The sequence below is a fragment of the Schistocerca serialis genome, chromosome 5 (genome assembly GCF_023864345.2).
Source record: "Schistocerca serialis cubense isolate TAMUIC-IGC-003099 chromosome 5, iqSchSeri2.2, whole genome shotgun sequence".
Lineage (NCBI taxonomy): Eukaryota > Metazoa > Arthropoda > Insecta > Orthoptera > Acrididae > Schistocerca > Schistocerca serialis.
The window spans coordinates 36,619,741-36,647,221 of record NC_064642.1 but is presented as its reverse complement, the minus strand read 5'-3'; the positions used below and the strand labels follow the sequence as shown (position 1 = coordinate 36,647,221).

At 37.0% G+C, this 27,481-nt stretch overlaps 1 protein-coding gene across 1 annotated transcript in view; it reads right to left on the bottom strand.

Moving 5' to 3' along the window:
- Positions 1-27,481, bottom strand: part of LOC126481730 (titin) — a 534,189-nt gene that overhangs the window by 332,832 nt on the left and 173,876 nt on the right. Inside the window, exons 53-63 of the mRNA XM_050105683.1 lie at positions 26,555-26,749; positions 23,079-23,259; positions 22,251-22,609; positions 21,928-22,134; positions 19,799-20,057; positions 13,945-14,081; positions 11,098-11,359; positions 4,807-4,960; positions 4,590-4,723; positions 4,152-4,383; positions 3,738-3,909 (exon numbers count right to left, since the gene is read on the bottom strand). Coding sequence (XP_049961640.1) covers positions 3,738-3,909; positions 4,152-4,383; positions 4,590-4,723; positions 4,807-4,960; positions 11,098-11,359; positions 13,945-14,081; positions 19,799-20,057; positions 21,928-22,134; positions 22,251-22,609; positions 23,079-23,259; positions 26,555-26,749 — 2,292 coding nt within the window. The remainder of the gene's footprint in view (positions 1-3,737; positions 3,910-4,151; positions 4,384-4,589; positions 4,724-4,806; positions 4,961-11,097; positions 11,360-13,944; positions 14,082-19,798; positions 20,058-21,927; positions 22,135-22,250; positions 22,610-23,078; positions 23,260-26,554; positions 26,750-27,481) is intronic.

The following is a 27,481-nucleotide window of genomic DNA, read 5'->3' as shown; positions in this document are numbered from 1 at the left end:
TTTTTCTAGAGTGCAGTTAAATAGTAGTGAGGAGAATCTATGTCCTTACCATGAGCCAGTTTTTGTCTCAAAAGGGTTGGAGAGTTATTCCATTAATTTGACTCTGGAGTATGTCTTGGTTTCTCTGATTAGGTTTATGAATTTTTTTTTCTAAGTTTAATTCTTTTAGCATAGATATGAGAGATTCCTAGTCTACTCAGTCATATGCTTTATGAAAATCAATGAAAGTGATACCATATGATTTTTCTCTTGATTTTTGGTAGACCATGAGGTTTAGAATGTGGGTAGGATCTTCTTTTCGTGAAAGCCACCACAGCTTTCATTAAACTCGTTTTTATCTACAACCACCACAAAGCACTAACATCTTTGATCTTTGTGTTGTGTCAGTGTGTGTGTGTGTGTGTGTGTGTGTGTGTGTGTGTGTGTGTGTGTGTGTGTGTGGGCACGCACACGCCTCATCAAAGAACCACTTCCGTGTGATAACATAGCTATCATTCTCTTTTGTGGATGCTTGTCAACAGCTTATCACCTCTGCTATTCGGTGAGTGGTCTCCTTTACTCCTGCATCATTTATTTTAAAATGTGCTATGTACTCATAGTAGTACTGTAGTAGCATTCAGTACTGTGAGAGAGTATGGTACGACACTATCTAGCATAGAACACAATAGTTGTGTTCTGGGCTAGTTCATGTCTTACCGCACTTCAACCATGCATACATACATCACACATTTTAAAATTACAGACATGTGGTCTACAGTATTATGAAAGTTGCTACTCACCATATAGTGGAGAAACTTAGTCACAGATAGGCACAACAAAAAGACTGTTCCCAATAAAGCTTTCAGCCACACTCACTCTGTAGCCTTAGACTGCAGTCATGTGCTGTAAGTTGTGTGTGTGTGTGTGTGTGTGTGTGTGTGTGTGGTGTGTGTGAGTCTATTGTCTATTTTTGATGAAGGCCTTATGTGCTGAAAACTTTATTTGAAACAGCCTATCTGTGACTCAGCATCTCTGCTATATGGTGAGTAGTAACTTTCCTTTTCATAAGTTTGTTACATTCTATCCTGGATTTTCCATTGTTAGACATGTGGTATACATTACTTTAATGTGTTATTTTTATGTCAGACAATGACATGCTGTTGAAACTAGTTGCAGAATAATGAATATTTTAGCAGCTTTGTGGTGGTTGTGCATAAAAGTGATCAAATTGCCCAAAAGGATGAAAAATGATCAAATTGCCCAAAGGAAGAGGGCATATCTCTTTATGAAGGTTGAAAGTGAGGAACAGAACATTCAGACCCTAGGTTGAGAATGCCCCACAGGTTGTGACAATGAAAGAAGGCAAAGATGAAGAAGAAAGAGTGAAACAATGGAAAGGCCAGGCTGGAATCTCAATAATTATGAAAAAGATAGACTGTTAAGCACCATAAGGATGACACATTAAGTTAAGGACAAGAACAACAAAACAATTGATACACATTAAACTTTTGGCCAAAATGTTTATCAGAGAAAAGAAACACACATGTATTCACACAAGTAAGCACATCCCACACACAAATAACTGCTATCTCTGGCTCCTCAGACCAAACTGAAACTTAAACATGTCGAAGTGGAACATCAACCCATTGTGGAGCAGAGAAGGGGAGGAATAGCAGGATACAAGTAGGGGAAGAGGTATCGATGCTGCCCAGCAGAGCATGCAGGAACTAGAGATGGCAAACAAGGCTATCCAAGGCATCAGGGAGAGGCTGCGAGGAATGGAAGGGAAAAACAGGAGAAGAAAGGAGAGGAGCAGAGAAGGGGAGAAGCTCAGTGGGTGCATTGGTAGAGAGCAGTGGACTATGAGGGTGGGGACACGAGTTGGGAGGAGCTGATAGGACAGAGGGGGCAGAAACTTTTGGGTGGAAGCTGTGGAGACAGGGTACCATAGGTTGGGGCCGGCATTATTTTGAGAGTTCAGAAAAGCTGATGGTGAAAGGCAAGACACAGATGGCCCAGCTTGTGAAGCAGCCATTGAAATCAAGCATTTTATGTTCAGCTGCATGTTGTGCAACAGGATGGTCCACTTTGCTCTTCGCCACAGGTTTATAGTGGCCATTCATCCTGGTAGATAGCTCGTTGTTAATCATATCACAAATAAAGGTAAGCGATAGAGTAGGAGGTCAAAGATAGCACACTGTTAAACACTGTACTAACTTCAGTTCACAGCATATAGAAGGGACAGCCTGAGAAGTAAAGATGTGTCAAAGAGGAAGAGAAATGAAAGGTGGAAATAAAAATGCAGTTGAGAAATAGAAGGAAAGGGAGAAAGAAAGGCTGAGAAATACTAATGTTCTAACAGAAGATGGCAGTCTATAACCCAGATGTTGAAGTAGTAGGAGGAGGAGAGGCTAATGATGGGTCACTTTCTTAAATTTGAATTTGTATTACCTCCTATATGACTATGGGTAACCAGTTACACATTCTCACCCCAAAATACAAAAATCCACTGTATTATGTAGAAGGATGGAAATCCTGTGTATTAAATATTTTTATACTACAGTCCCTCAAAGAAATTAAAGGACAAGCATAGTATTAAATGAGCTGAACAATTCTAGAAGTTTTTAAAAAGGCAACTGCAAAAAAACTTGTACGCAGTATGCTTACTGCCAATTCTTACTGATAAAGTACTCATATGGTCTTGGCTGTTGCTTCATTATATGATTCTATAAAAATAATGGAGTGATTAGCAAAATATGTGTGCATTTCTATCAGTACACTAATAGAATAAGATATATTTCAAGGTGCTTTGTGGACCAGTCTGAGGTTTTTTATTAATGCTGTGTTTACTCACTTTTAATTTGCTATACAAAAAAGTTTTGGACTAACTTGTTCATTTAATGTGTGCAGTTCTCAACTTCTTCTGTACCCTATATGTCATTGTTCGTAGTTTGGACTAGCATAATATGGGCAGTGACAAAAAAAAAAAAAAAAAAAAAAAAAAAAAGCTACACTGTGCCAAATTAAAGCATTTTCAACTGTTTACTAGGCTACTGATTGTAATGGCAATTTAGGCAGCATAATTAGTATTGTTCATGTTATCAGCATACATAAAAGCTTAAAAAACCTTTTTGATATCTTCTGTGAATTGTTTGTCTATGTCTGCAACATAAGTAAAGTCAAAGAACTGAACATTTAAAGCTACTGTAGAATATTTGATTCCTTCACATAATAAGTCCAGTTTCACTTCTATTAATAGATCTTTTAATGTGAGTCATTGTTTTATGTTATGGAGATTAGGCAATGGAGATACAATCAATATCGATCATCTGCTTTCAAGTAAAATTACAGTATCTATATAATCGAAGGACTTGGGAAGTTCATAATTGGATCATACATAATATCCACCATAACTGAATCTGTCCTTGAAATTATAGAAGAAAATCATGTCATTTTAAAAGTGTGAGAGTCAGTTACTTACAATGCAAGCCCTAATGACAACTTTTCCTAAAGTAAAATACCTCTGGAGCTATGTTCTGAATAACGTGTTCTTTTCTCAGCATCTTTCTCTTATCTCTCGTTTTCATCCATGTGATTATGGTGGCACTGAGAGGGATCTACAGTAACAAAGATTTCTGAGTTGGCTTTCAAATCCATCTTCTGCATTAAATACAGTGTGTGTGTGTGTGTGTGTGTGTGTGTGTGTGTGAGTGTGTTTAGTGAGAGGAGCAAGGGATGATTTAATTCTTAGAACTTACATTAACGACAGTTTGCCCATTAACAACCCACATAAGCCTTGGACGGGGATGTCCAGTAACTCGGCAACAGAATCTTGCAGGTTCTCCTTCAACAGTAGTGTATGGTTCAGGTTTTGTAACAAAAACTGGTGCAGAACGAGGTTTTGTTTCTTCTTCTGGTTCTTCAGGTGCTCTGTGATAGTGATTAAACATAAATTATTTGGAAAAAATCATAATTACCTACAACTGTATCACATTTTCACTTTTATGGTATCTCGAGTACATGTACAGACACATATATATGAACACCTATCTGATACAAAGAGGACAAAATCATACTACATCTATGACTAATCATTGAACAGCTTAAATGTCTGTTACATTTTCAAAGCTGTAAAAATGGAAACCACACAAAGGCAGAAAATTAGTTCTTACATTTGCCAAGCTGCCTCCATTTCACGTATACGTTCAATGCTCTTCATTCCCTTTGGTAACTGAGATTCATAGATAATGCCAGGTTTCCCAGCAGTTCTGATTACAGCACGAGTCTCGTCCATACCGTACAGATTGGTTGCTCTGCACAAGTATTCGCCACTATCCTCAGGATACACCCACCCAAAATTCATGGCTACATAGCCAAAATCATAGATTGGTGTGAAACGGTTTTCTGTAGGAAAGAAATAAAAATGAGTTGCCGTATTGTGATGTTCTACTTTACAGTACAAATTCAAATGAAGGACAGAACTCATGAAATAAAGTGTTTTACTATTCACAGTTCAACAAAGGGAGATGCCTGACTGAAATAATGTTGATTATGCACCATGTTGTAATAGTATCTGTTCTAAATAACATTAAAATAGAAGTACCACTTACTGTGAGGAAGTGGTTTTCCATTCAGAAACCACTCAACTTTCATGTTTGGGTCTCCAACAGGTGCCAGCTGGCACTCAAACTTTGTAGTTTGCATTTCAACTAGTGTTGTCTGATCTTGTATCTGGGTCACAAATCTGTACATATAAATGCAAAATATTATAAAATATGGTGGGGAAAGAATATTAGCATTCATAATAATTTACATAATTAAGCTTACCTTGGTGGTTGCTTTTTATCAGGATCATAAAGATCATCCTCTGTCAAATGAATTTCTGATGTGTATTTCTTTATGGTGGCTTCCATCTGCATAAGGGCTTCAGACTTTTTCATTCCCTTAGGAACCTGGTTCTGTAGAATGATTGTTGGCAGCTCTAGAAACAAATTAGAAATTAGTCCACCCAGAAGAGTGATAAGAACAGCAAACGTTTCTTGATATTAAGTTATGATTTTTGAGTTTGGTTTGGTTGCTTTGTAAGTGTAATAAGAGCAGAATAATTTCTATTTTAAAGCTATAACATTTTATTTAAGAGATATTTTTTTATAAATGCAATCAAAGGTGAAGTATATAGTATTTTCTTCATGAAAATAATGAATGAGGTGTACATGGTAGTAAAATAGAAGACAAAAAAAGTGCACTCTTTCTGCTCACATCTCTTCACAACAGTTCCTGAATATTATAATTCTTAAAATTGTTCAAACAGTTCTTCAACCATATCAGACATTCCCTTACTATTTCACATGTCATATATATTTTATCTGCCATGATTTCACTTCAGTTGATGATAGAGATTTATGATATTGTTGAATTAACTCTAGGGAAGAACCTTGGCAACATGAACATTGCCATCTGTGAAACAACATGTCATATACCAGCTGTTATGTAAACACTGTTTGGCATTTTACATAAGCATGACTACCACTAAATTATCAGTTAGGATGAATGGGCATAGACACAGGGTGTATACTGCCAACATACAATATCCTGTTGCAGAACATGCTCTGCACATGACAATCACGACCTCTTTCCCCCGACCCATGGTTCTGCTTGACTTTCCCTAAATCTACCCCTTTTGCTGGACCTCTCCAGCCCTTTTCCTTCACCCCTCTTCCTTCCCCTTCCACCCTTATACCTGAAGAAGGGGCCACTGGCTCTTAAAGTTTGCCTAGTTATAATCATCTTTTATGTGTGTGTTCTGCTGCTACTTGGTGAGTAGGTTTTTTTATCAATCCAATTACATTCTTTTGTCAAAAATTGATTGTTTTCATGGTAACATTTATATATAGGCTCACATGTAACAGCTACTGTTTAGTGACGAATAGAACATGTATCTCAAATTTGTATTCTTAGCAATTTACATGGAGAAACAGAGTTACCAAATCAATATGCAGAAACATATCTATTTCTTTTCTACATAAAGAAAGGAATGGCAACCACTCAACTATAGCTGACTGGTGTGTGGACCAAAGAAACATACAACAGAAAACAGCAGTTACACTAGCTTCTGAGATCTTGCTCTTTCTCTACCAAAAGTATACCCATTCACACACACAACCACACAGACAACCAAACAGATACACCTGCGGCCAACAGTGTGAGGCAGGTCTTTCGACAGATGACTCAGCAGCTAAACAACATGAAAGGAGTTCACAGGGTAGAGCATATAAGAGATAGATAGAGGGGGAGAGGAGGAGGAAGGGAGGGGAGAAAAGGAAAGGAAAGAAAGGTGGAGATGAAGGGAGGGAAGAGAGGTAGGGAGAAGAGTGGAAAATGGAGAGGGGGCAGGCACAAGGAGGGCATGCACGAATGGGAGAAGGGGGTGAAGATGATAGGAGAGGGAAGTACACCATGTAACCTGCACAGTGAATGAGTTGTGTGGAAATAAGAGAGAAGGGAAAAAGTAAGGTGAGGCAGTGGAAACAAGTTAGCGGAGGTTTAGGCCAGGAGTGTTGTGAGAGGACACAGGATATGCTGGAGAGACAATCTCCATTTGCACTGTTTGAAGAAACTTCTGCTGGATGGCACACATAGTGAAGCAACTGTTAAAGTCTTTTGTACTGTGATACACAGCACGTTTGGCAACTGGATGATCAAGTTTGGTGGTGGCCATTCATGTGAGAAGACAGCTAATTACTTGTCATGTCCACAAAGAATGACACACAGTAATTGCAGCATAGCTTACATTTGCAATGGCTACTTTCAAGCATGGTCCTGTCTTCTGTAGGGTGTGAAATGACTGGGCTGTGCTAGGAGGTGGCGAGTGGGTGTAAGGGACAGATCTTGCATCTGGGTCAACCACAATGGAATGACCTATGGGGTGCAAGAGTGGGAGCCAGAGTGGAATAGGGATGGACATGGACATTCCGTAGAGTAGTGAAACACTACTTTGGGACATGTGGGTAGGACTTTTGAGTGGGATATCCCTCATATCAGGGCATGGCTAGAGATAGTCAAAGCCCTGATGAAGGAATGTGATTGAGTTTTTCATGGGCAGGTTTACTGCTACATAGGAGGAGATGGCATGGGAGATCTGGATAGAACAAATCCTCCTTTCCACTGCACATGCTGCATCCACTTGTGGCAAGGCTGTAAGGAAGAGTTGTGGAACAGGTGAAAGCTGTCAAAGTGGAGGTACTGTTGGTGGCTGATACACTTGATATGAACAGACGTATTTATGGAGCCATCTGAAGGGTGGAGATCGACGTCTAGAAAGGTGGAATGTAGAGGGGAGAGCGACTAGCTGAATTGTATTTTGGAGTAGGTGTTAAGGTTATGGAGGCAGAGTCCAGACCACAAAAATTTCATCAATGAAACCACACCAGACAAGAGGTTTTAGGTGTTAATTGAATAGGAAGGATTCCTCCAGATGGCCCATAAAGCAGTTGGTGTAGGATGGTGCCATGTAAGTACTCATGGCAGTACCACTAATTTTTTTTATAGATTTGGTCTTCAAAAGTGAAATAATTGTGGTTCATGATATTGTTGGCTAGGAGGATTAGGAAGAGGTGGTGGGTTTGGTGTCAGGAGGATGGAGGCAAGGCCATGGGGATGGGGGACGTTGGTGTACAGGGACATCATATCCACAGTGACGAACAAAGAGACTGGAGGTAATGGGACAGGAACTGTGGAAAACCAGTGAAGGAAGTGAGTGGTGTCTTAAATGTAGGATGGGAGGCTACAGACAATAGTTTGGAGGTGTCAGTCAAAAAAAGCAGAGATTCATTCAGTGCGAACATTAACAACAGTTCATCATCATATGACTTTCAAAACAGTGTAATCTAGCAACCAAGAGAAGCAGCTTGATTCCATACTTCACAGACAGTGATCATAAAGACATTTTAGGTGATAAACTACTTTTAACTAACCATAAAATGCACCGTATCTCAGAAGAGTGTAGGCTTTTGGGGCCAGAGGTATTTCAATACAATTATTTTGCGTGTGCAGTCACGTAATGGCGTAAATGAAATTACCAGTGTTTCAATATTGTGAGAACTAACCTCCAATAGGATGACTGCCTGCAAGGTGCTGCTTGTAGCTTTAAATGATTCTGGATCTTAATCTCTCCAGTTACTACATGGCAAGGAGGAGAGGGATCTTGCCATCTTGTGGATTGTTTGGGTGATAGGGTCAAGGGGAATGAGAATCAAGTGCTTATTGCTGGAAAAGTTTTATTTCAATTTGTACTGGTTAACGATCATGAATCCACTGGACTCCAACAGTGCCCTGAAACAGTGCTTCCTTTAGCCTTAGTTTGGAGTTTACAGTGGCACTCAATGTGACAGTTCTGCAGGCATAATCAGCTGTTGGTCAGCAATCACTGTGGAGTATAACAAAATTGTAGACATTGGCAACCCTACACCTACAACGGGTGCAATCACTGGTAACAAAAGCAACATTTTTTTATTATGTTTACACTACCCACCCCCTTTCCACTTGTAATGAGTGAATGTAGCAGCTAGATAAAGATTGTGTGGTGCTGGTCACTGTGGAACAGTTCAACTGATCATTCTTCTGCATACCACACTGGCTAGAAGTCCTAAGAAAACAAGTTGCCCTACGGCCACTGCTCTTTTATTCTCAACAATAGCTTTGTTAATGGGTGGTGTCATTAAATGTTTAAAGAAATATAAATTTCAAATTTTACTCAGACTCCATGAGAAAAATAGAAAATTATCAAATGACTAACATCAATATTATCATAAGGTACAAAATTTTAAAAAATGTTGATTGCAAGTTTTACATGAAAATGGCAATAAAATTAAAAATTTAGCTTTTCCTGTGTTATTTGCCTTTTGAAAATGATTGCTTAACCTGCCATTGTAAAAATAGAGAAAGAAACATTTCAACTCAAGCAAAACAGAGGCCAGTCCTGTTAACAATGAGAAGAAAAATATAAATTGTACTGTCATATCTATTATGACTTTTCATATTTCTGTTATTCATGTGCACTGGAATATTTAGACCATTAAAAAGAAAAATGTTTGTTATTCTGTTCCTTATCAATGTGTCTCTGAGGACGATGCTTAGTAAATCTTCTGCAATCTGTTTGAAATAAATCATCTTAACAAATTCAACTGTTCCACACCAATCCATATCACCCAAACATCTACTGACAGTGGCACCTGCTCACTTCACATACAAATGGTGAACAATACAATAGTATCAGTTTCTATGAAAATACGAATTAAATACAACAACTTCCTCACATATTAAGCTAAAAATGTGATAAAATTTGACTTTATCAGTGACTGGACAAGAAGTAGGGTATGAGTGCTAGTCAAACATTTTGCGACACTTTAACTGGTACCCACATATTTCATATTAACTTCCCATTTTGTCATGAGCTTATAGGTACACTCTGTTCCTGGTCAGTTGGAAGAGTTTGTTATGAGATGTACTCTACAGCACCAGTGAGAGACTGGAAGACCAATCAGCTCTCACAACAGCTTTCTCTGAGTATGACATTTTACATGATAAATAACTATTCGTTCCATTTTCTCTCACACAGTTTAGCAATTATCCTTTTGAATGGTAAATCTAACTGAGCAGACTATCAAAGTTAACAGTAATCATTACGTCTATCTTTCTGTTATTTTGCATCCAAACATTGTGCTCATTTTTATACCCAGTGAACATATAATCACTATATGCTGACTGAAATACCTTTTTATTTGATGCTTATGACATGTCATGCAATGTTTCTTGATCAGCTGCCAGCTGCAGTAGAGCTGTGTCAGAGACGTCACAGGGTGCTTCAAAAGTGCTGTTACTTACATTTTTCCTGGATCAATGTTGTCAGCACTCAACATGAGACATGGTGCAAATGCACAATGCTGTGTCAGCAACTGGTGTTAAGTAGTCAACAAGAGAACACCAGGCAGATCTTCAACTGAACTGAAGTCCTAACCACACCACAACCTCAGAAAGTCCATTATTCAAGGAAACATTGGTCAACAACCTTCTCAAAACACTGAAGTCAGTGACAGAACACACACAAATTACACGATGCACTGTTCCAACTGCAGTTTTCTGTGCTAAAATGTGACAGTGGATAGCTGGCACATAACACTGAGAGCTATCATTGTAGGAAATCAGTTCCAATGTGTAAATGCCAAAGTCGTCTCCTAGTATAATTAGCTACCACTGCCAGTTCTTGAAAGAGACTCACTTTCAAGCACAACAGTGCCACAATCGAGATATGGCAAAACATGACACACCATATATTTACTAATATATATTTATATAATAGAGGGAAACATTCAACGTGAGAAAAATATATCTAAAAACAAAGATGATGAGACTTACCAAACAAAAGAGCTGGCAGGTCAATAGACACACAAACAAACACAAACATACACACAAAATTCTGGTTTTCGCAACCAACGGTTGCTTCGTCAGGAAAGAGGGAAGGAGAGGGAAAGACGAAAGGATGTGGGTTTTAAGGGAGAGGGTAAGGAGTCATTCCAATCCCGGGAGCGGAAAGACTTACCTTAGGGGGAAAAAAGGACAGGTATACACTCGCTCACACACACATATCCATCTGCACATACACAGACACAAGCCAAAGTCGTCTCCTAGTATAATTAGCTACCACTGCCAGTTCTTGAAAGAGACTCACTTTCGAGCACAACAGTGCCACAATCGAGATATGGTAAAACGTGACACACTAAATTTGTGTGTTTGTTTGTGTGTCTATCGACCTGCCAGTGCTTTTGTTTGGTAAGTTAAATATATATTTATGTTTTTCTGAACAAGTCTTCCTTTTACAGTATTTCCACATCATGATGTTATCCTTAACTATAAGCATCACCTGAAGCAGAATCTACTCATCACTTTTTGCTAGAAAAAAAAGTAGATAGCACTCATTTTTCTTCCATTCTACCAGTGTTACCCTCATTTCTTATTTCTGTATTGTGACATTAGATACATTCTCATGAAATACTTATATGTGTACACATTTCTGAGAACATAACATGAAAAATGTGTCACTACAACCTACTGTGAACTCACTTTTGCAAGACACTGTTGCCTTTGTTGTATCTTCTCCAAGGTCATTGACAGCACGACACACATATTCACCCGAGTCCTCAGGATAGGTGTACAATATATCGAGGGATACGAAGCCCATATCATAGACTGTACGGAAGCGGTGTCCAGATGGCAACGGTTTCCCATTACGATACCATTCCACTCGTAACTTTGGATCTGTTCGGGGCTCCACACGACACTCAAAGTGGACAGGTTCACCTTCACCAATGCCCACTGATGTGATCTGTGATACCAAAATGAAACAAAAGTTACTTGCAACAAGGAATAAACTATACAGTTATATCTAATTCTATTTCTGTTTTTGTTAAGGAATTTTCATTGCATATTAGGTCTCCCAATAATGCTGAACCTAGGTATGTTCAAAGTTTCAACACAGCTATCTCAAACACAGCAACTTGCAAATTAATTATGTGTCTGTTTACACACATAACAGGACTCCACAGCTGCACAGACTGTTGAAACTTGCTACCCCCATATTCCTGCTGCATGTTGCACAGAGCTAGAGGTAAGTGTATAGCCAAGCTTGAAAGACTGTTTGATGTTATACAAATGTCGCCTACAGGAGCTGAAGCATTCACTCACATTCACTGTGAAGCTGAGGGTTCCAATCTGAGCCATTAACTGGCACACTGACAACACACTGAACCATGTGGACAAGAGAAAGCTGCAGTAGTTTTTATTTGCAAAGATATAGTTAGAATGACAGTTCATAGTACATGGAACTGCCGTTGGAAAGTAAGGAAAGAGGAGGGCCAGACAAAATGATGCAGAGGGGCCACAGACCTAATGATGTGGATGAAATATCGGTACAGACAATCCAATGATATAGATGTGGAGGGAACACAGCGATATTCATGAAACTAAAGATAACATTAAATGCTTCAGAAATAATATGAACTGAATAAGAGAAATGTCACTGGCAATAATGCGATGTGTCAGTTCAGACTGACACAGACAGGGAAGGCAGAGGGAAGGTGCATAAAAATATATGAAATAAACCTTTAAGGGCATTGTACAACAATCTTCTTTGTTATATGAATAGAAAAGAGGAACGCCCTCTCTCTCTCTCTCTCTCTCTCTCTCTCTCTCTCTCACTCACTCACTCACTCACACACACACACACACACACACACATACACACACACTACTTCCTATTACTTGCAAATCTTTGCCCTTTTGAGTCCCTTATCTCAAACACTAAAATCTTTTTATACCTTTACCGAAATTCTTTTGTCATCTTCACTTCTCAAAACAGATATTCAGTTATAACAGCTTGGATCACAGTTTACTTTTTAATACATTTAACAATGACCATATGTTTTTCCACTTCAAGTAAAATTTGAATTATTACTGTTCAAATTTATTTATGACACATCTACATCACATATTAAACCACTTTTCATTCTGTCATTAGCTGTGGACCATGATTTTGAAATTAACTTTCTTCGCCATAACAACACAATATTGATTTTAAGCACTGAATAGCTCAGATATTCTGACACTGTATTTCTCTCTCTACTGCATGCAATGTGATGAATGAATTTGAAATTGACAGGATACAAAGTAAAATGGAGGAGGGGAACCTATGTACCAATCTACTGTGACAGGAGTAAGAGCAGCATAACTGACAAAGTTCAAATTACGAGTCTGCACAAATTTAAAAATAATTACTTCACAGAAAATGCAAAAGCTTAAGATTCAATGACACTTTATTTTCTTAGTATGTTTCCTGACTTACTGAAATCAGTTAGGAAGTGTTCCTTCTTCATCTCCTATAATGTGAACTTCATGCACTGCAGTAATCTTACCTGACTTTCTTTCAGTCTGAAATTTGATGACCATACACTAACTTATATTTTATACCATTATCTTGTCAAAATACCATTTGTCTCTCACAGTATATCTTTTGACAACAACAAAGAAACACTCATACTTACAAAAATAAACATAATAACCAAAATGTGAAATGACTCGTCAAAACTGGAAATTCAAAACAAAACGGGATCAATCAAGCTTACCATCCTATCAACAATGAGGTCATTAAACATCAAGCTTAAACTCAGTTGATAGAAGAAATTAACATAGCCAAACACAGATCACTCCTAGATTTGCCAAAAGAGAATCAGGAAAACCATTTGAAACTCAATGAGGATGACGAGACCTGGGTTTGAACAAAACTTCTGTGAAGTATGCATCCAATGCATCAACTAGTCTGTCACTGTATGAGGTTGAAATTTAAAGGTAAACCTTGACAAAGAAATCTACTCAATAAAATAACATGTGAAACCAGATTAAAAATATACAAGATCACTCAACCACTCTGTTACAGTGTTATGTATTTATCTCTTGATATGCAATCTTACTTTACATAATTACATGGTTCTTGCTTCTAAAATTGACAAAATCATATTATCTAGTCATTCAGACAGTTCAGTGGACTTCAAGAAGAATTTCTGAAATTTATATCTCTAAATCTGTACTTCTGTACTGTCCTGAGATTCCTTACACATTTACAAACATTTTATTTTATGGATATTTACTGCATGAAAGAAACTCAAAACTTATACTCTTGTTTAAAGATTTCCAGCCATCTTTCATACATGTACTGTCTACTTTCTAGTATTTAATGATAGTTCCTGATGTTTCTTAAACTCACCCACTGCTCATTTTGTTGTCCAATGAAAGCTGTACCTTTCAAATGCCTGTTGTCACACTTTCTACGTCTAAGTCCATTTGATATATGCTTCTAATTATTTACTAAACAGCAAAGTACTATACTGATACACACAATTAGAATCACTAACAAACCTGAGTTATGAACTTCGGAGGTGATGCTGGCGCCTCTTCAGGGAGAGCCTCTGTCAGTGGTCCTCTCTCCAGTTCCTTCAACTTTTCACCACTTATTCCTTGTGGCAACTGTGATTCCAACACAACGTCTCGTTTTGCTGCAACAGAATAATATAATGTACTCTTATGCAATACTCAAGTACCAGACTCAGGAGTCAGTGAGGCTGAGTAATCTGTGAATCTATAATCATACAGTAAAAACTGCAATGCAGTAAGTGATAAAATATACTTCATAATAGTTTCCAAGCAACTGTTCGTGTAACATAACATTTGTAGATTTTTCATGGGGAGATGAAAACACTGAAGGTTATGTACCTAGATATCCATTCTACTTCAAGTTTTGTATACAGCACAATAACTTTTGTTTGTGTAATTAATGAAGAGGTAAGGAAAAAAAAGATGAAAATCTGGCAATCTTACCCAGTAGAAGAAAAAGAGAACATTCAAACATCTGCAAGAATCATCATTATTTTACTTAGTCTCCTGCAGAATGCCACGTACATGACTAATGAACTACAGTGGTTGATGACACAAGAAATGCATTGTGCATTACATAGAAATTTTCTCTCAAAATCACACAGCACAAGTTCCATTATGAATCCACAAACATTCCTCCTACACATCTTGTGCAATGATTATGACAGTAAAATCATACAAATTCATGCTAATAGAGATGCTTATTGATTACTATTCTTCCCATACACTACTCATAATGAAAGTAGGTAAATAGAAGGAAAGAAACTAGAACACAGCTGTATGCTATATAGAGAGGGAGATAGTAGATACATTGGTTCACTATATATTCTCCATTTTGGATTATACAGTGGCTTTCAGACCTTTCCTTCAATAATCAAAATTAAAAAGCCCTTCTATCTCTTTTTGGAGAGGATTAATTTCTTGGATTGTGTGACAGTTGTCTCCCCCTATAGAAGATTAATTTATTCTTGCCAGCTGCTGAAACAGAAACCACCAGAGCAGATACTTCTGATGTAGCAACCAACAGAGACAGTAATTTTGTAGGTGCATACAAAAAACATCCACAGCAGAATTTTCTCTTTGCTTCATGTTATTCTACTATGATAATTGATGAGTTATAAGCCAGTTTCACTAATAACATTAAAAATGTGGTCACCTCTTCCATGCTGCCACTTCTACATTGGACTGATATAGAAGTAGCTAAAGGAAAAATAGTCAACCATAGCTCCAAAGATATGCAAGTATAAATCACAGGAACCTCAGCTTTTGCGTTTTCTTTCATCATCTTAGATAGACACCCAGGAAGTTCATTCACAAGTGACTCACAGAATGGTAATAATTTATGCTCTTAATGAAGCATACAGTAGTGCTGGTCATGGAGCAGAGGTTTCATATGATTTCAGTCTCTGGCTCCCTCTGGTTGAACAGGGAGTGCAGGAATTGCAAATAGATGGATGAAGCTGACTCTTTTCTATTTTTATCATAAGTTTGTGATACATTTAAACATAAAAATCTTCAAAAATTGCTGTTTGTGTGTGCTTCAGAGGGAATAGAATGCTGTCTTTTGAATAAAGGTTAATTACATGTCCACATTCATAAAAGTGAATTATGTATAACATGGGATTAGTGTTTGCTACAATACTAGTGAATTTTGTTTTCTAACTATAAGAAGGGCATGGAAAGGTTTGGATACCTCAACAGAATTTAAAATGATGTCACAATGTTGGTTTTAATGGAACAGCAGGAACAACAGATTAAGAGCAATAAAATAAAAGTTTTTCTATGTAAAAAGAAGGATTACTTAGTCTGGCCAGAAGTGTTAAAAGATTTAAAGACATTAAACATGCAGTGACTCTCAAACAACCATTATTTTCATACAGGAGGGGAAAATAAAAATCCGATCTCTGCTTTCTAAAATAACTGCTGCACATCTACCTTTCATTCTGACAAACAAGGTTAAAGCTGTCTTCTCCTAAAATCATTGCAAAAGATGAAGGAATGAAATAAATGAAAACTAACAGAACAAATTCTACATATAGTTGGAACTGAAATACAACCCTTTTGGCTTGTAATCTGGTACTTATCCACAGGGCTACACAAACTCTGACAGTAGATACCAAAAATAATTTTCTTACTGATTACAAACATAACAGTATCCACAAAAGAAACGCTTCTGTATGTGGCACACAGTTATACTACAGCACAAGCCATAAAAGTCTGTTCACTCTTTTTTGTCAAATTAGTGCTTCCTCCATTTTCTCACAGACTCCTACAACAGCACTGGTAGTACCTGCTTGGAGCACATGAGTCAGTAAATACATATCTGCCATTCAACTCTACTCTGGTCGAATGACTGTCTCATCCATTTTCCCCAGACATCTCGTACAGTAATACCAGCAAAAGGCGAGAGGGAGGAAACCATTCAAAAATCCTGACTTTCCCACCAATTAAATGGACCTGCTGACTAGCTTTACAACACATTACTTTGAATCCAAAAATTTAAGGAGAGGCTTAGTTCCCGATAGATTATAGCTGACTCAGACAATAGTCAAGCGTAGCTACTCTGGAGCTAGATCCGTATCAGAAAGTTCTAAAATTTAATAACTGAAAATAGTAATTCTTCCTTCTTACAGACTTGACATTTTATGAATGTACAATTTTTGTACGTGAGCTGCTCGTACAACATAACATGCAGTGCACTAGCTTGCAAGACAGTGAGTTCAGCCAGAGCCAAATCTGAATCAAATTCGTGAGTTGGATTAATGACTTGTTGGCTGGTACAATGGTCAGCCTGAGTGTGGTTTTTAGGCAGTTTCCTCACACTCATTTATGCAAATGCTTGGCTGGTCCTCAAATTCCACCTCAGAGAATACAATACATAAACAGTTAAAATACGAAGACACACAGGACAAAGTTTATACAATTCACATACAGGTGGCACACACAATTTCCCTCACTTACGTTACCTTCACAACTGTGGTGTCAGGAAAGGCAGCTGGCTACCCTGTTATTAGACAGGATAAACATCAGGGGAAAAAAGATAACAGAAGACGATAATGTTCTCGTTTCATTCATATCTAAAGGCTTCTGGATCTTCAAAATTCTGTGGTTAGCTCCATAACTTATATCTGACTATGAAGTAACATCTGTTTGTTTCTTCTTGACTTATTTCCAAAGTATATTTTGAAATTATGTTTCAAAACCACCTGTTTAAGTTCATCTGTTCTATCTCAATTATCTCAGCAAGTACAATCACATTTTACAGCCATGGGCTCAATGACAGAATTTGCATTATTAGTTTAGGTTTTCATGAAGCAATCACCAAACACAATCCATAGTTCCACACATAAAAATGATGTTGCTACAATAAGACCCCAGGGTTTACAACATTCTAAGATGCCTTTGTAGATTCCAGTACTGGAGATTTATTTACAATCATCTATATCTAATCTATACTCTGCAAACCACTGTGAAGTGCATGGCAGAGTGTACATCCTATTGTACCCGTTATTATGGATTCTTTCCGTTCCATTCATGTATGGAGGATGGAAAGAATGATTGCTTAGTGCTTCTGTGTATGCTGTAATTAATCTAATCTTGTCCTCATGATCCCTGAGTGAGTGATAAGCAGGAGGTTGTAATATATTCCTAAAGTCACCATTTAAAGCTAGTTCTTGAAACTTCATAATTTGGCTTTCTCAGGATAGTTTACACTTATCTTCAAGAGTCTACTAGTTCAGTTTCTTCAGCATCTCTGTGACACTCTCCCACAGGTCAAACAAACCTGTGACCATTCATGCTACCCTTCTCTCTATATATTCAGTATTCACTGTTAGTCCTACTTGGTACGAGTCCCACAAATTTGTGCAATATTCCAAGATGGGCCACACGAGTGATCTGTAAGCAATCTCATTCATAGACTGACTGCGTTTCCACAGTATTCTACCAATAAACCGACGTCTATCACCTGCTTTTCCTACACTGCATGCCTGAATGTGTAGGCTGGATAGTGCGATCTACTTGACTGGTTTCCTTAATCCTAACATAAATGTCATTAAGGGTGTGTGGCCAGGAATTTCCAACAAGGGGAGAGAGAGGAACTAAGGAATAGCCTGGCCTCAGGACACTAAAATGGTTTTAGTATTTTTGAAACTAAGAATCGATTCATCAACAACACTAAAATCATGTCCCCAACAGCTACAATAAATCTGAAAGCAGTGCTGAAATCACAACAAGATAATTCTTATAAAATATCACTTTGCTTGTACCTCTTCACAAAATAAGTTTTTAACAATTCTATTTAAAATCGTTCAACAACTACAACAATAGATACCGATACACTACCAGTGCACACGATATAGCAACTCTTAGTGTATGACATCCACTAACAAATAAATATATATGGCATAATGATAAATTAAACAACCTATTTATTAAAAATAAAAATCTTAGAGTGCTAATGCTGTGTGTCCAAAACAAAGTTCTATAAAATACACACAAAACATTTAGCCTCTCTAGCCTCTTAGTGGGTAGTTTATACTAGTATTTAATTGCCTGTGTTTATTTAATGTGAAGTTTGCATGTTAATATCTGTAAAGAACACATTCGAATAATGTAGTGCAAACCAGCAAGAAAGCAGGCAGTTGCGGTACCAGTTTGTGCAATGTTGAAAATGTAATGAGGAAGTGGATTATATGGCAACATGTAAGAAAAATGAGACATTCAAATACAAGTGTACAAAATGATATAATGTATATATAGCACTTTGAATATTTAGAGCTTGTAAAATGAATGTATAAAAGAATGATTTTCAGGTTCACAGATATTCTTGTGACCCAGGTAGTGCCAAGTGATACATACAGGGACAGAGCACGTAGGGCCAGTATCACGGTCTTTTGCCAGTAGAAGCAGGTGGGATAAGGTCGACCAAGTGGCCAGAGTGTTGCTCGTGTTTATGTGTGTTCCAAGTTAGGCATATTCCTTATGTATACTTATTCCGTAGTTAGTCATTTTCAGTATATCAGTTGGTGATTTTGAGACTTTTAAATTGTAAGCATTAGAGTAGTTAACAGTGACTGAACTTCGGTACAGTGAAGTAATTTTACAATGAGATTTGACTGAATTCTTAAACCAATAGGAATTTATGCAGTCTAACTGAGTTTCAGTGCATTGCACAATGCTTTTGGTTTATGGTAGCCATTGCCTGCAACTGCTCTGCTCACTCTGCTGCAACAATTATTTCTGATTTCATCTGTATCATCATGGATAGTATTATCCTGTGCAGGGCTACCATTCAGAGTAAATTTGTCTCCTGTCAATAAATCAACAGTAAAATTCAAATGTGGCGATAAGCCTACATTAATATCCTGAGGGATTATTGCCTAAGTCCCTATTATTTAATTACTTACATTTATTCATTATATATACATGTATCATTCACTGATTACTTCCGTAGCCCCCGTGATAATCTTTAGATGTTTATATCCTTGTGTAGATGAGCCACCTGTTTTCTTAGGTTGTGCACTTGCCCCAATGGTTGATGGGTTTCTGTAGGTTGTTACCAACACCCAGATACACTGCAAGAGGCACCTTCTCAGCCTTATAAACATACTCTTGGTGTACATTTACACAAAACATAACTTGCACTGCCATTTGTAACTAGGTTTCCTTTCACCAGAATTTTCTTCTGAAAACTTGAGAGTTGACCTCAATGTTTATAGTTTGTGGCAGGTTCTTTCACTGTGATACATAATATCTATACCTCTCCTTGTACAATTCTCTTTGGAATTTGTCTGAAAAGTACAAAGCAAATACAAAGAAAACCAAAGTATAAAATTACCTTTACAAGTGAGTGTAGCTTTCGTTGTTGCTGACCCCCACTTGTTGGTGGCACAGCACACGTATTCACCAGAGTCTCTGGCATATGTGTAATCCATGTCAAGAACAATAAAGCCAAAATCATTAAGCATATGGACTCTAGAGCCCGTGGCAAATGGTCGACCATTATGGAACCAGTCGATACGCATCGTAGGATCGCCGACCGGTTCTACACGGCACTCGAAATGGATCGGTGCTCCTTCTTGCACGTCGAGTACATCCTTTGAAAAATCAAAATATGACAATAAGTTACAATTCTTGACTTAAAAGGTAAGTTCTAAAAAATGAAATGCCTATGCCAAAACTGATCTAATATTCTGGATCATATATGAATTAATTCTCTTTATCTTCATTTATCCGTATGATTTATATAACATGACTACGAATATCTGTGATTAGAGAGAAAATGCTTCGTCCATTTTGTTGTGGTCATATATGTAGAATTCATCAATAATCGATTGTGCCGCTTGGCGATATTGTCATCAGAACTGGCAGTGTCCACATTAAAAGCAGGACATTGTACTCGAGAGGAATTGGCGTGCTATCGTTTATCAATTACAGAAATGTCATGGCGAGTTTCGTTATAAGGAGAATTAATATTAAATTGGGCCCCCCCACATATGCATGTAAAAATTGTAAATAGCTGTTTTAGGAGCATTAGGTTGGAGGAACAATTTACTTCTTATTAAATTAGTAATACCAGTAAAGATAGATGTTCCAGTTGTTTATCAGCCAGTGTATGTGTTTCTTATGTTGTGTCAATGTGAGAATGCATTTCCCTTCGTTTGTCACAAGAGTGTGGTGGGGGTTGGCCTCTGGTGTGTGGCAACGTGCTGTAGTAGCCTACGGGTGAGAGTGTGTTTTCACAGACGCATTGTCTGGGCTGGCGTGTGCAACGAGTAATACATTTATATTTTATGAGTATAATAGTGGCACATGGTTATAAAAGACACAGTAAATATTATGAAACATGTCGCACAGAACTGATGAATAAATGTGGTCTCCGATCTGTACTAGTTGACTTATATATTATTCACCTGCATCCTCTGAAATAATGTGAGTGAGCAACCTCCTTAACAGAGGATAATATGGGAGGGGCTTACAAGATGCTGTAATGTCGCACGACATTTGTATTACACGTAATGTCAAACTGTCAGTATATGAACTTCACTCTTACAGTTTTTATATGTAGATCTCTAGCTTTAAAATCTACATCTACATGACTACTCTGCAATTCACATTTAAGTGCTTGGCAGAGGGTTTGTCGAACCACAATCACGCTATCTCTCTACCATTCCACTCCCGAACAGCGCGCGGGAAAAACCTACACCTAAACCTTTCTGTTCGAGCTCTGATTTCTCTTATTTTATTTTGATGATCATTCCTACCTATGTAGGTTGGGCTCAACAAAATATTTTCGCATTTGGAAGAGAACGAACACAGAGGACGAACGAGTGTAGTGTAAGCTGTCTCTTTAGTGGACTTGTTGCATCTTCTAAGTGTCCTGCCAATGAAACGCAACCTTTGGCTTGCCTCCCCACAATATTATCTATGTGGTCTTTCCAACTTAAGTTGTTCGTAATTTTAACACCCAGGTACTTAGTTGAATTGACAGCCTTGAGAATTGTACTATTTATCGAGTAATCGAATTCCAACGGATTTCTTTTGGAACTCATGTCGATCACCTCACACTTTTCGTTATTTAGCGTCAACTGCCAACTGCCACACCATACAGCAATCTTTTCTAAATCGCTTTGCAACTGATACTGGTCTTCGGATGACCTTACTAGATGGTAAATTACAGCATCATCTGCGAACACATACGTGTATTGAGTTATTCAAAATAACTGTCAAACAGACGAGCTACAGTCAGTGGGCACACATTACAAACTGTTCCTGTGTCATATCCAGAAATTTCATTGTGATAAAAAATAAATAATTCGATTAATGAATATCATTGATCACTAGTATAGAAGAATAAAAAATTACCAAAAAGAATGTATTGTACTTGACTTTCATATTTTTGTATAAATATAACACTTCTTCTTTCCTTGTTGATAACATTCAAATGTGATATGATAAAATCATTACCTTCAATTCAACAGTGAACCTGGGAGGATTTGGTTTCTCTTCTTCTGTCACTATTTCATCTTTCTTGTATAACGCCTCCTCCAGCTTCTGGATACTTTCAGTGCCCGTTTTAAAATTTGTTGGTAATTGTGGCTCAAGAATGATTCCCTGACGACTGCGGACTTGCAGCTGACATGATACAGTTGCCTCACCGTGTTTGTTTGTGGCCTGTTAAGAATGTAAAATGTTATCACCGTGTTAAGTCTTACATTTTTTTTTACATAAATCATCATTTAACTAATTTTTTTAAGTTTTATGTAATTTTCATTCCATTGTGCACTAACCTTACAAGTATAAAGACCAGAATCTCTCTGATATACACCAGCAACTTCAAGTATGACAAAGCCAAAGTCATTTATGGTCTTGATTCGTGACCCTGCCCAAAGAGGCTTTCCATTATGGAACCATTCTACTCTCATACTGGGGTCATTGATAGGAATCAGACGGCATTCAAAGTGTGCCAAAGAATTTTCAGTTAGTGTCAGGTCACTTGGAGTAGTGATGAACTCTGGAGGTTTTCCAGAATCTTCCTCAGGTGCGGCTGGAGCTGGAGCACTTCCAAGACCTTCCAGTTCTGCAATCTTCTCAATAGTATGCTCCATACTTTTTGGCAACTGAGATTCTAATATGATACTCCTCTTTCCTGTAAACAGTTTTGAAGATGATAATCTGTGACAATACTTAAAGGTTTTGCCAAAATATAATAATATACAGATGCAGTGATTTAAGAATATTTTGTCTACAGAAGACATATGTGTAAACGCAACAAAAAGTTCAGCAATGGTAATCAGAAAAGTTAAATGGAGGAAGAACAAATTACAAGACATTCTTTTGGAATTCAGTAAGATGACTATTTATCTGATTAAGATACACATCTTGACCTAAAACAGATATAACTAAAATCAAAACAGGATGTACCTAACATATAAAATGAGTATTCACAAACATTCATTAACAGAAAAATTCTAAATTTAATTATGCAAAATAAGGTAACTTCATGGACATTATATAAGTTACTGTGCAAAGTTAAGAAGGCAAATAGATAATCAACAAAAACAAAACTAAAATGAACTATTCATTTCTCACATCTAATTTACAATCTATCTACATACCTTGCACTTTCATACTTGCTGTTGTTACAGCTTCCCCATAGTCATTGAAGGCACGACATGAGTATTCACCAGAGTCTTCTGGGTACACTGGAGAAATTTCCAATATCACAAATCCAAAGTCACAGAATGTACGGAACCTGGACCCTGTCCTTAGCGGTTTTCCATTCCAGAACCATTCAACCTGAAAGAAAAGATGATACGACACTGAAAAAATGATGATACAAAGCTACCTGACATACAAAAGATTATAGTGACCATATGACAAGCCTTTTAACAAATCTTTTTCCTTGAAAAATTCAAAAAATACATAAATAAGTAAATAAAATTTTAAAAAATTATTTTATTCATGTACATTGTAAAGGAACTGAAATCATCTGCTCGTTAATATGTAGCCCACACCCAACAAACTAATAATAGTAACTCCACACAATGTATTCGAAATTTGAGTTTGGCAAACATTTCTTTGTGTAGTAATGGAACATCATTTCAAACGCCATCAAACCTTCAACTACAAATTAATTAATCATTTTGGTCCAAAGACCATTGGGGATGTAGGTTTAGACGTTTTGCAACAACCATTATGTGACTTTTGGACACCATGACACAAACTGTGTAAGAAATTAAACATGGATAACGACAGTATAATGCAAATACAAATTTCCAGATGAAAGCAACACTCAGTATACGAGAAAGGCAATGGCTCACCTATCCTTGAAGAATAGGTAGTATATGTGAGTACACACACTTAAATGATCAGAAATTTGTATCAGCACCTATGTGTGTATGTGTGTGTGTGTGTGTGTGTGTGTGTGTGTGTGCTCAAGTCAGTGTGTCTGTATGATACAACTGGAAAAAGACTGAAACTTCTAGAATTATAAATGATTATCTGCAAGCCTATTTATTGCCCATAGTTCATCTGTAGCTAAGTGATTGGCTAGTTTCATTTTTAAATGGTTGTTTCCATCTTGGGCTATCCATTATCATACTATGTGTAGCTCATCTCTTCTAAATTTACTATCTCCTTACACCTTTGACATAAGTTTATGTATTTCATACCATTTCATTCTAATCTTCTTGCCCTCCGTACAACATTGCCATACTAATTTGATTACTAGAGACATTTATGGCAACATTCTCAACAAGTATAATGTACATGTAAATATAAATGGAAGGTACTTCCAAACTTGCAGGTTCGGAGTGCTTGTTGGTATGATACAAAAGAGATACGTTTTGATATAAAATACAGCAAACTCATTATTATTTAGATTAGTATAGACCCAAGACTGCATGAATAACCGAAAACCACAAATAATCCTAAACACATATGTTTTTGCCAGAGACTGCTTTATTATGCATTTACAAAACACAAAACATGTCACAATTAAAATCCCAATGCATTACTTATATTTTACTTGTTGGAAACTGAGTATTTAGTTACATAATTACACTTAAAACACATGTATTTGATATCATTTGCTATCAGGGCACTTTCTAAAAATAATTGTCCAATTTTTTCTGCTTTTCATTCACTTTTTTTCTTATCTACTGTTTTCCATTTTCCAGAGTGTCAAAACTAAAGTACACAAAAACGAATTTTGTCTTTCATACTCTAGTACCAAATCAACATATTTCAGTATCTCAGTGAGTGTGGTAATAGTTCCCTCCATCTGCTCGTCTTTGCTGTCTTTCAGTATCAAACACACACTGTACACTATGTCTGTGTCACTTAGCTGCTCAAATCCCTGTTCATTGGCACAGCTATACAGCCACTCCTGACTGTTTTGTTATTGTCATTTATATCTCCACAACCAAAAATATATTTCACAAGACCAGTCAGACAAGAAGTATCAGCACACTCCTCACTACAGTAACCTTTAAACCCGTTTTCAGCAGAATGTTCTGCAATTTTCTTCTACAAAACAAGCTATTATTATATTTACATTGGCCTAAGTGTTACCTTGGATTCTATTTACAACTTTCACAAAGAAAATGAGAATGTCTGAAACTACTTGCATAAAATGTTTCATGAGATTAAAAGATAATGTCTAGACCTACTTGAATACGATGTTTCTTGAGATTCTACTGTTAACGCAGTTTCACAGCTGTGATCACATTTCAGTCCAATGGCCAATGGCTGCATGAGTGACATGAACTGAAAGCGGAGGGTCATCATCATCATCATCATTCAACAGTTCCAGTTTCCCGGGTACTGGTAATGAGCCTCTTCCACTTCGTCCTGTCCAGATACACCTGTTCACAGAGAACATCATCCACTGTCCATCCTCGGGTCACTAGATCAGCCTTGATCAAGTCCATCCATCGGGTTAGAGGTCTTCCTTGAGGTCTTTTCCCATCCACCTGTCTTTCCAAATTTATTTTGGCTGTTCTAGTTGACTCCATTCTCATCACATGCCCGTACCATCAAAGTCTAAATGTGCCAATTGCCTCTAATGGAGATGTCTTTACTGTGGCTTCTTTCCTCACCTCCTCATTCCTTAACAATGCACAAATTGGATAATCTGCACTCATGAATTTGCTGCAGTTTGGTTACTTTCTCATCAACAGACAGACATCCTCTTAACTTTGTAAAATTAATATATTCTAAAGAACCTTGGACTCTTCCAATAATGTTAAAAAGTTTGTAACTTTATGAGTTCAGTAGAACAGCCAGCACATTTTGTACTAGAAATATATTTCTTATGAGAACAGTGTTTTTGGTTTAATGCTTGAAAAAGCACAAGTTGGTACTGGCATTGTTTTTTTAGAAGCCTAACTTTAAAAGAAAAATGAGTACCAATATTTTTAAATAAAGTCTAACTAGCCCAAGTAAATAAAAATATTTAAAAATTTATAAACTAATATCAATTTAAAATATATTTCTGTATGTTAAAACAGCCAAGCGTCAAACCCCATCTAACTTCAGAATATCATCTTGAAATCAACTAAATCTATTAATTTTTGACATCATTGATGAACCACATTGATCATATTTAATATTCTGATAAAAAGCAGTTCAGATCATAATAAATTATTTATTTTTCATTCTGGTAACCAGTTTTGGCAGGTACCAACCAGTACTACAACCCCACGAACCTGCTTCTCACATCATCTGGAGCCTTCGACCTGAAGGTGGTCGTATAGACCAAAACCAGTTACCAGAATTAAAAATAATATTATAATCTAGACTACTTATTATTAAAATAAATCTATTAGGTCTGCCATCACAAAATAGTTCTAGAACGGTTTCAGACTTAACAATCAGTTCCAAAGGACATGGTTTCCACTTCCAAATTTTAGATGGTTTGGTTGGCTTCATATCTGCTACCTGTAGGAATATCCAGGGAATGAGCATCCAGATCATTGGTGTGCATTCCAAACACTGATTCTGTCACCATTTTCTATATGAACAGACATATACTGCAAGACTTACCAGGATAAAGTTAAGTTCCTATAGCATACGTTATGGATCATCATACCTTGAGTTTTGGGTCATCTGTAGGAATAAGTCTGGCTTCAAAATGTGCACTCTCTCCCTCTCGAAGGTTGTCAACATTTGACAGAGGGACTGTAAAGACAGGGGCTTGGCCTTTTGTTTCTGTAGTTTTTTCATCTCTCATCTTTAAGTGTGAATCTTCTAAATTCTGTATTTTTTCCAATCCACCTTCCATCCCCTAAAAGAAGAAAATTGTTGTAAAACATTATTTACTTATTGTTCATCTAATCTGATGTTCACAACATGTAGCCTCTTTAACACCAAGCTAACAAATATAATTATGAAATACAACTACTGTTATTAGCTACAGGAAAAAGGAGAAAAGCAAAGTCACAACTGCTGACTGCTTAAGCTGTTCGAAAGTAATAACTTTTAAAGGTCATTTCATCATCAATCAGCTGAATGGCATGAATGGTCAAAAATTAGTAAAATGTTACCAAATTGAATAATGATGTTGTATGGCCAGTTCTCCAACAAAAATACTTTGTGACCACAATAGAGGCTACTATTTCTCAAGGACTCCACAAAAACTAATTTCAACACTAAGAAATCCATATGTACATGAGAGGCCTATTCATCTCATAATCTACATTTAGTAATCATGTGATTGCTGTACAGGAGAGACATAAAAAGTACAAAATAACTAAATTGGTATAAAACTACAGCTAATATGAGGCATCAATGATAGCTTAAACAAGTGATTTATTTACTGCCTAATCACAGAGACTAGTAATAAACTACATCTAACTTAAATAATCAGTTTATTGTTTTGGAATTCAATCTCTGGAGCACACTGTGTAGCTTAGTTTGTTCAACAGAACTGGCTTAGTGTTCAGAATTAATTTGTTGTTGATACCTGCTCCTGGAAATACAGTTTTCAATGCTGAGTAGGAGGCAAAAAATTGTCTTC